Below are 9,765 nucleotides of genomic sequence, written 5' to 3'. Positions count from 1 at the left end.
ATACATACATACATACATACATACATACATACATACATACATACATACATACATATATAGAGAGAGAGACATTATATACATGTATTATGTGCGTTTGTGTGTATTTGTGTGGTGTGTGTGTGCGTGTGTGTGTATTTGTGTGGTGTGTGTGTGCGTGTGTGTGTATGTTTGTGTGTATGTGTATACGTGTGTCTGTCTGTGTCTGTATGTGTGTATGTATAATATCCATTCTGTTGATCAACTCTGATATACCTATTTTTTGCCTGGCACATACTATACATGCGGGCGCTAATTGATTTGTAATCTCATTATTGTTTTAAGTTGTCGTGGTACGCTCTGAGGTACGGCTTTGTACCATGTACATTATAAACACCCCCCTCCCTTTTTCCTCAAAACCTCACCCCTACCCTACCCCCTAACCCCGATTAACCCCAACCTACAGCCCCCGGTCACGAAACGAATGAGGCAGAAGATATTCGGAGACATCTCCGGCTAGCATCCAGGAACTATTCGAAGACGCACTCCCGCACGCAGATGCACTGCTTTGTGGGATCAAATTGCGTATTATCTGCTGCAGATCACACATAAAGCCACTATAGTAGTTTTAGTATGGGGTTTTTACGGCGCTTGCAACTTCATACGGTCATATGAGCGAAAACCACTATGCTGTCGCAAATCAATTATTTTCAAGAAAATGACAAACCTAACTTCAAAATATCAAATTATCGGTTAAAACAAGGGGACATGCCCCCCTGTAACCCCCTTCCGGATTTTTTAAAAACTTGTTCTAGAGGCACAAAGCATTTTGATTGGTCTATCTCCGTCGGATATGTCTCCGGATAGATACTGCAAAAAATGACAATTAATAAATCTCCACCTCTACCCCTCAGTGAACGCAGCTAGCAGCTTGAAGTGCTTGGCCTGCTCTTACACGTTCACCGGAGAGGACGGGCGCTATGACATCAGCTGTGTCAATGACGTCCACAACTTCAGCAAGGCTCACTCAGTGGATTGTCACACGGGCCAGTGTTCCATCACTGCTGTCTACGCTTCGGGTGAGTCAGCCATGCATATCGCCATTGCAGTTCGCTATCCGCGCATGGAACGAAATTTGAAAACTACAGTCTTAATGCATTTGACCTTAGCTAGCACAGTCTTAAAAATCAGCTCTCACACTTTAGTTTGCATCAATGAATTATAATTCAAGGCAACTTATACATGTATATAAAATTGTAAAAATCAAGCCTCTAAAACGCGTATTCGACTAATTACATTTTCTCGAAAGTATCTGAATGCTCCATACGTGGATAGCGAAATGCACCTACGAATATGACCTTAGAGCAAGCATCAGAATAGCTCTGAGTTACAGTCAGAATACTGAGTATGCATGTATCTAGCTTAAGATTACTATTGTTTATATTGTTGTTCATTGATATTATGCATGTGACTGTAAGCTTGCGTGTGTGTTCATGTTTGCGTGTGTGTATGTGTCTGTGTGTTTGTGTATGTGTATGCATGTGTGTGTCTGTTTGTGTGTGTGTGTGTGTGTGTGTGTGTGTGTGTGTGCGTGTGTGTGTATGTGTGTACGTGGTGAAACACCAAACCAATTATGTGCCAGGATCTGGATAATAAAGATGTATCTTATCTTATCACATCTTAAGGTGTGGTGTTGCCTTTACGTCCCGTTCAACGATGTAAGCCCGTTTTACGGTCAAACTTTGGGATGTACCCCCCATCTCACGATAAGATCGACTGAGCTATGAGGGTGGAAACACGACACAACTCCCCAAAACAATCCAAGTTCAAAGACGCTTTCCCTACCGGGTGTTTGAACCAATGCTAGTTGAGCAAAGCCCAGTATGGAACCAACTGAGCTAACGGTTTGCCCTGTTTGGTAAGGGGAAAAAGAAGGGGGGAGGGGGGATCTCATTTGAAGAAATGAAAGTTCAAGTCTTCACCTTCAGGACCGGGGCGACTCTTGAGACCTATTTTCTAAAACTAAGAGCTTGAGATCAAAATATGTCTACAATTTAACATAATATCATTATGACTTAGATATAGTGAGATCTTGACATAAGCCATCTAGTGCATTCCTGTTTGATTTCAATCGTTATGACAGTCGTTGTTGTTGTTAGTGCAGCTACAAATGCTGTCATGTTATTGTTGAAGTTTAAACCCTAGCAGAAGCAATGAAGGTAGTCTACAGCACAGATTTCCCGCAAAGATGCAAGACTGAAAAGAAAATAAGAGGGAAGACAGGAAACGTAATTCAGAACCCTCTCTCATCTGAACTTTGAACTAATGCGTGGCAGATCATCTTTATGACCTACGTGTACTAGACCACATCAGCTGACTAGATCTAGATTTGTTTCTTGTCTGAGGGTGGGAAGTGAGAGTTTCGAAGTGCGTGGATTTATCAGAAGACAAAAAAGAATCCGTTTTCGAAAATGATCAGTAAAATTGTATATCCTTTAATTTATCTTCTTTTTTGTTGAGTTGCTGTTGTTTTTTATTGATTTATTTTTCTTGGTTGCCTTTGCTTCATGTTCTTTCTTAGAGAGATTTTAACTGGAGTTTCGCCTCTCTAATTAACCTCAAAGTGTTGAAAGGCTAGGGCCACTATCACAGAGAGAAATTCAAAACTTTTTTTTGTTGTTATTTTTTTTTGGGGGGGGGGGGATTTTCCTCGTTGAATGTAGGCCTACATGTAGGCCTATAAAACATTTGAAGTTATCTTCTCACCTTTAGTAAATATGTGAGAGTTGTAGGTTGGTTTCTTTTTAGGCTATTCCAGAATGAATTCCTTGTCCCGGGGCTGTGATCACGTGGAGTTCAACAACTGCGATGACCCAAAGTCTATCATTGCCCGGTGTCAGTATGTGTGTACAGAGCCAAACTGCAACGACATACATGGCGACTTGTGGCAGGCAATGAAGCCTGGTGGTCCTGGACCCGGAACTGGAACCGACCCCGGAACCGACCCCGGAACCGACCCCGGAACCAACGGCAACGGTGCTAACAGGCAAACGGTTTCAATCACGTCCTCCGTTTTGCTGCTGTCTGGCATACTCGGTGTGTTCTGGGCGGTCTTTAATTAAGATGTTGTTCAGGTCCTTGTTTAGTTTAGGAATTTCAAACATCTAAGCCGACATGCGATAAATATCATGTGTGTACGAGTATATATATATATAAATATACATAAATATACATAAATATACGTGTATATATATACATGTATGTATGTATGTGTATGTATATATACGAGGCGCATACGAAAAGCTTTTTGTTTACCTGACCATGAAGGAATAAAAGTAGAAAGCTGAAATTTGGGGTGAACGCCAACAATTATAATCCTAGAATGTGTGTGTGTGTGTGTGTGTGTGTGTGTGTGTGTGTGTGTGTGTGTGTGTGTGTGTGTGTGTTAAATTCTTGCCATAGATAGAAAACATATTATGTGATATAAAACTTGAAAAGACAATTGAAGAGCACTGGGGGAAAACGAAAGTAGTCACAAGCTGGAAATTGTGAGGGTGCCAATTTTAAAAGCTTGAGGAGTCATTACTTCATATTTGTTTGACAAGCGGTTAACTGTTAAGTGTTGTTGAATGGAAAGTCTAACAACAATAATCAGTTGTCTAACAACCAACAGTTGAACGGAAATACAGTTATGAGCAGGGGCGAAGGCTGACTTGTTTGACAGGGTAATCAAAGTGAAACGGGACCAGATATGGCCTGGAGATATATCACACAAGAATCTTACTCGAGGCGCGACCCTGAGTTGTGAATGAAAACAAATCCGGAATTCATATTGTATGTTCAACCGCCAAAATAATCGGGAAAGTATCTTATTAAATATCAATTCCAACCAAAATTAAATTTAACTTAAGATGTGAATACACAAACACAAAGCAAAAAAGCAGAGATGTCAGTACTAGGTCTATATGTTATAGATCTACCAGTGAGTCTAACTCTTTGGTAGAACATGACAATTATCATTTTTTAAATTTCACATTTGGCTGTTTTTGTATAGCCTTTCGCGACTACGAGCTGGTGTCAAAATTGAGGTCACGATCTGATTATAGGACGGTAAAAAGTCGAGGAAAAAAACAAGCACTTGCAGCAGTCAAGAGATTATTAGGAGATTATTAAGAGATTATTAGGAGTCACATTTGTGAGGTAGACTCGACTAGTGTTAGTTAGCTTACATAATCAGGGCTTCTGATAGCTTATAACTGTGGCCCCAAAGGGGTGAACAGGGTATATGTGGCAATGAAACAGTTTTGACTGCTATGCACATGTTCCCTTCAACTCTATTGGTAGACTCTTCCAGCCTCACTTTAAGCTTACTTAATCAAAGCTTGCGACTGCTTATGGAGTGGCACGAGAGGGGTGAGCAGGCTATTTATGTGGCCGTGAAACCGTTTGTAATGTTAAGCATACTGTTCATTGTTGATTATGAACGTCTTTTTACATTTAATTTATGAGGTTTACGTTTATGGGTGAATTTGACAGCGACAATGTTTCAAAATTAGGAAGGTAAGCAGTGATTATCTGATTCTAATACATAGACGCTTCGCCACTGGTTATGAGTCAACGTCAACAAGCTTTCAAATTTGGTACCCTCACGATTTTCAGTTTATGACTACAGTCATTTTTCCCCTGTAGTCTTCAATTGTTTGTACATTATAAGAATTTTTAATGGACTTTTTTTTACATGACGTGTCTATTCATACTGATTGGTTGGTTTGTCGATTCGTTCATGGAATGATTAATTAACGAGCTCACCGACTGAGTGATTGACTTATTGATTCTTTGATTGATTGATTGATTGATTGAATCATCGCTCACAGATTGATCAGTGTGTTCTTTGATTCTTTGGTTCGATTGTTAGCTGATTGATTAATTAAATGAAATCTAAAATAACTGTTAATTTTCTCTTTATAATTACTTGTTGATTGGTTCCCCTGTTGACTTTTGGGCTCGGTGGTTTGTCTTAAAGTTACTTAATCCAAAGTGTCTTAAAAATTGCCCATTTAAAAGGAATAACTAGGCTACCTTGCACTAATTTCAACAAAATATTGTTGTTGTTTTTTTCAAACAAATAAACAAATTAAACCAGCTCAAACAAACACATGTCTTGGACAATCACCTTTAGATCTACGTCTACGTGTGACCACTCCCAACTTCCTCCCTTGTGCTTTTTGGTTGTTTTTTCCTATAAAAATATTATAATGACATGATGCTGTCCAAGAAAGAGTACCAACTAAGATTAAGATTACCTCTTTGTCCCCCTTCGCTTAGAGTTGGGTCTTGAACAGGTTCGACATTGTTTCAGAAAGAATTTCATTCTGGAGGTCTGGGGTGGTTGTACATTTGTATTCTGTTTGAACTGGCCAGTCGTTCAAATTTGCTGAAATCAGTGTTTCGGTGAGTGCAATGTGTGAAACACTCGAGCATTTCAGATAGGTCTGTAGTGCAAGGTGGTCGATCCTAAACGTGCCATCTTGTAGTTAGTTAATGTTGGTGACTTTTTCCTTTTTTCACAGACCTCTCAATTGGTATGTGAAGGGCAGCTTTATTAACCACACCAGGGTCTGTGGCATAGCAACTAGGCGTTTTGCTTTCGCACGCAGGAGATCAAAATTCGATTCCCAAGTGAAGAGAAATTAATTTTTTTCATATTTTATCAAATCTCCGTTTTTCTGCTGGGATGTTGTATTCCTCTCGGCCCAGGTTGGTCCTGAAAGGCAGGATCGGAAGTCCGCTTCCTAAATGATCTTAATTGAGTCGATGGGGGCATAAAAACACCTACATTGTTAATAAATAAGATACAGAAGTGGACCAACACCCCCATGTCGATTTAGACTATTAGTATTAGAGACATTACTGCAACTTCCGCAGTCGGAACCAAACTCGCGTCTTCCGTGAAGAATGGCCAAAAGAGTCTTTTATGTCCAACCTTTCCACCGAGGACACCAATACCAATCTGTTGGGGGTTTTTTCAATTCCAGAGTATCCACAGAGCCCAATTATCGACTGCAGATCGAGTCTGGTGTTGTCATTACTGTACTAAAACTAAAATGATTAAGATCGTCTTTTTCCAAAGCTGCTTTTTAAACAATTCCCTGATCATTTGCCATTTAGTTTCAAAATACAGTCATTCTCCTTTTCCGTAATGCTATAAAAGCACCGAAAAACAAAATATAAAAAACATCAGTAGTTTTCTACATATTTTTTTATTGAGGCATGTTTACTGCAAAGTGAGACACTTGAATAGGTGGCCACAGCACAAACTTGTACAAAATGCCATTAGTTTCTTGAACACACGAGCCCCATCATGTCTGTCGTCAGGGGAAGTACATTTGTACTCACACAGCTCCCGTCACCACAGTGCTAAATAAAAATAATATAAGTAATACTTGTCTAGTCTCTACACAAAAAAGTGTATCACAGGTCATTTGAAAAATGTACATTTAAATTTAAATTACAAAAAAAAGCCATATCACTAAAGAATACAAATTTGAATTTTTTTTTAAAACACATATATAGATCTATATACATGTTGTGATTTCTAATAATATAAGAAGCTAACCCTGAACTATACTATAATCTTTTGTTCAGGCGCTCATAGTGTCATACGACCTTATGCAGTTGAAAGCGGCGTAAAAAGTTACTAAAACACTTCCCAAAGTAAAAACCTGTTCCCAAATAAAGGGGAAGCAACTTCAAAAAAGCCAAACTGTTGAGACAGTTTCTACTTCAACAGCAGAAGTCGGGGGAAGCGATGTCTTACCCTTTCTCGGACAACAAACATTCAGGATTCCAGCCTTCCTCCTCCAAGGATTTTTATTGGGACACAATAAAAATGCAGACACTACAACATTTTTTATTTTTGGATAATGCACATTATGCATTCACCGAAGAAATGTTATTTAAAAAATTTACGATAAAGTTGTTTTGACTGGAGGAAGGAGGTAAGGAGAAGACAGAAACTCTAGAATGTTCATTTTCATTGTGGCATCAGTCATGTTCTTTTTTCTTAGATGCTCAATAAACACACCCTTAAATATGTATATTAGATCTCTATATATATATAAAAATACAAGGGACTTTGCTTAAGACAATGTCAAGGAGAACACTGAAAATTAAGTTCATTCAAAATAAAAAAGATAAATATAATGTTATATAATTATCAGTTCTTATGTATCCAATATAATTATATGGTTGGTGGATATGAAAGAAGTAGGCCCAACTATAAAGATTGGTTTTTCAAATAGTCCATAGTACACCCATGGTTCATTTCTCAAACTGTGTTGTGGTAGTAACTCATAAAAAGCAAAAAAACTCATCATCAGGGATGGAAAGTGATCAGTCCAAAATTTACTGAAAGTCAGAGAGAGAGTGAGAGAGAAAGAGACAGGGACAGGACCAGAGAGAATGAGAGAGAGGGAGAGAGAGAGAGAGAGAGAAAGAGAGAGAGAGAGAAGGCGGGAGGAGAGAGAAAGAGAAAAAGGGAGAGTGGAGTGGGGAGAGGAGGGTTGATAAAGAGAGATGGGAGAGAATGGGAGAGAGAGAAAGATAAAGAGACAGGAACAGAGAGAGAAAGAGAGAGAGAAGCAATTTCTGAGAAGAGAAAGGAGACAGGACGTCAGGTCCCACTCCCACTTACGCAAAATTATGGAACAAATCAAAATTACGAATTTTCCATCCCAGCATCATGTTTTCCCACAGTTCAAAATTTAGATATATTAATGGGGGGTACTCTCCCTACAAAATTTAAGCTTTACTCCTTTTTCTGATAAGAAGACAAAAAGTAACAGGCATACAGGGTGCTCAAGGGTACATGGTAAAAAAGACCGAAGCTTAAAACATTGTAAAAGTATATCTCTATAAGAATGACTTGAAGCAAAATATCTTGACAGCTTATATTTAAACAACACAGAGAATATGTACAAGTTTGTTTGGGCTTTTTTCGACCACTATCTACAAAAACATTCCTGTTCAAAAGTAATCTAAACCAGACAATTCTCATTCCATATTTCAAAATTTATGCCAAAACATATGTCCCACATATCAATCTTATGACAACCATAGGGAACAATTACTTGAAACTCCAAAAAGATTGCAGAAATACTACATCTTGTTTTCAAGCAAGATAGAAATCACCTTTTGTGTTAGTAGAGAAACAGCTGCCTAGTTCAATAAAAGAGTAGCAAAAACATGTTACCTTCATCTAGTATATTCAAACATCTTTACAACCTTAATTCAGAACCCCTGACAAAATAGGGATTATAGTTATAGTACAGCAAGGCAAGTATCAAAAACAGTCTAGTACAGTTCTCCTAAAAGTTCAGATATCACCATGTTTGCATTAGCCAAGGCCTTCTCGTGTTACAGAATGCTGACTTCCCCAAGGAGTCTAGCCAAGTTTTTAACAATGAAGAAAAAGACTGGACATGCCATTCGCCTCATCAACATACTTTAAAAACATGCAAGAAGCAGCAACTGCCAGCCTTCCAGTCGGAGCCCACCCTGGCTGTGTGAGACAATACATTCCAACAGAAAAATGGAAATATTTGTCAGGACATTTTTCCCCACGAGGCAGTCAAATGTACATATCTTTGAATGCATGACGAAGAACTAAATCAACTCATCACAGATACAGGTTATAGGATGTCATTTTGAAAACATTTGTCCAGTAATGTAGATGCATACATATGTCTGTGGGCGCTTTTCTTCCCTCGCAAAAAAAACCCAACTGTAATTGTAAGTATTCTATGCCTCCCCATAGACACAATTTAGATCATTTAGGAGGCTTCGGCCTTGCCTTTGAGGGTCAACCCAGGCTGAGTGGAACACAGCATCCCAACAGACAGATGGATAAACTCAGTTTTTAAAAATCCCCTGATTTGGGAATCAATTAGAATTTTTTCTGTATACAATGACAAAGAACCTAACCGCTACACCACATATGCCAGCCAGCATGGAATGCAGAGCCTAGACCTGATCAAATTCAAAGACGAAGCCTTTGTGTATAGCATAGAATAGACATGAGATATTCTCCAACACACCATGCATTAAAGACAAATTAATATTTGTGCTCATGAGAACAACAGTGGTGTAACTACACTTCGACTGTTGGAAATTTTGGATTTTCTCTAGCAGAAACGCTTGAGTTAGAAATAAAAGGTTTTGGGCCCAGCTAGGAGAAAGTTCTTCAAAATCACTACATAGTAGGTAGAACTTATTTGACTCAAAGATATTATTATGTTTTATTCCACAGCAGTGATATAATAATAATACAAATAATAACTACATTTATAATGCGCAAATCCATGCTCTACAGCATGCTCTATGCGCTTTACAACTGTTACTATTACTACCCCAGCAGACCCTAGAACACACAGAAACATTCTCAGCTTTCCGGGGAGCATACAGTGCAAGCTGTGGACTTCACGCACTCTAACACAAACAAACTTGACCTTTCGCTGTCTATAGCTCCGTACCCATTTCCACCTGGGTGGAAGAGAGGAAAATTCATGTAAACTGCCTTTCCCAAGGACACCACGTCAGGCCCCTGACAGGATTTGAACCCACTCCCTTTCGTTTGCGAGTCCAAGAGCCTAACCAACAGACCTCCGACATCACTCTCTTTCTCAAGGGCCCATTTGTGAGTCCCACAAAGGCCATGACACTGCTAATCTCAGTAAGTACCTCACGACAAGGACTCTCGGTAAGTATCTCATGACAAAGACTAGACAAGGC

At 39.0% G+C, this 9,765-nt stretch overlaps 1 protein-coding gene across 2 annotated transcripts in view; it reads left to right on the top strand.

Moving 5' to 3' along the window:
- The window catches only part of LOC101858931, a 7,210-nt gene extending 3,662 nt beyond the window's left edge, over positions 1-3,548 (top strand). For both annotated transcript variants that reach the window (XM_035969179.1, XM_035969178.1), the window contains exons 3-4: positions 891-1,055; positions 2,785-3,548. In XM_035969179.1, the coding sequence (XP_035825072.1) occupies positions 891-1,055; positions 2,785-3,098 (479 nt within the window). In that variant the 3' untranslated portion in view covers positions 3,099-3,548. The remainder of the gene's footprint in view (positions 1-890; positions 1,056-2,784) is intronic.
- Positions 3,549-9,765: the final 6,217 nt, after the last annotated feature.

This window comes from Aplysia californica, unplaced genomic scaffold (assembly GCF_000002075.1).
Source record: "Aplysia californica isolate F4 #8 unplaced genomic scaffold, AplCal3.0 scaffold00123, whole genome shotgun sequence".
NCBI lineage: Eukaryota > Metazoa > Mollusca > Gastropoda > Aplysiida > Aplysiidae > Aplysia > Aplysia californica.
This window is presented reverse-complemented; position numbering and strand designations above follow the sequence as displayed.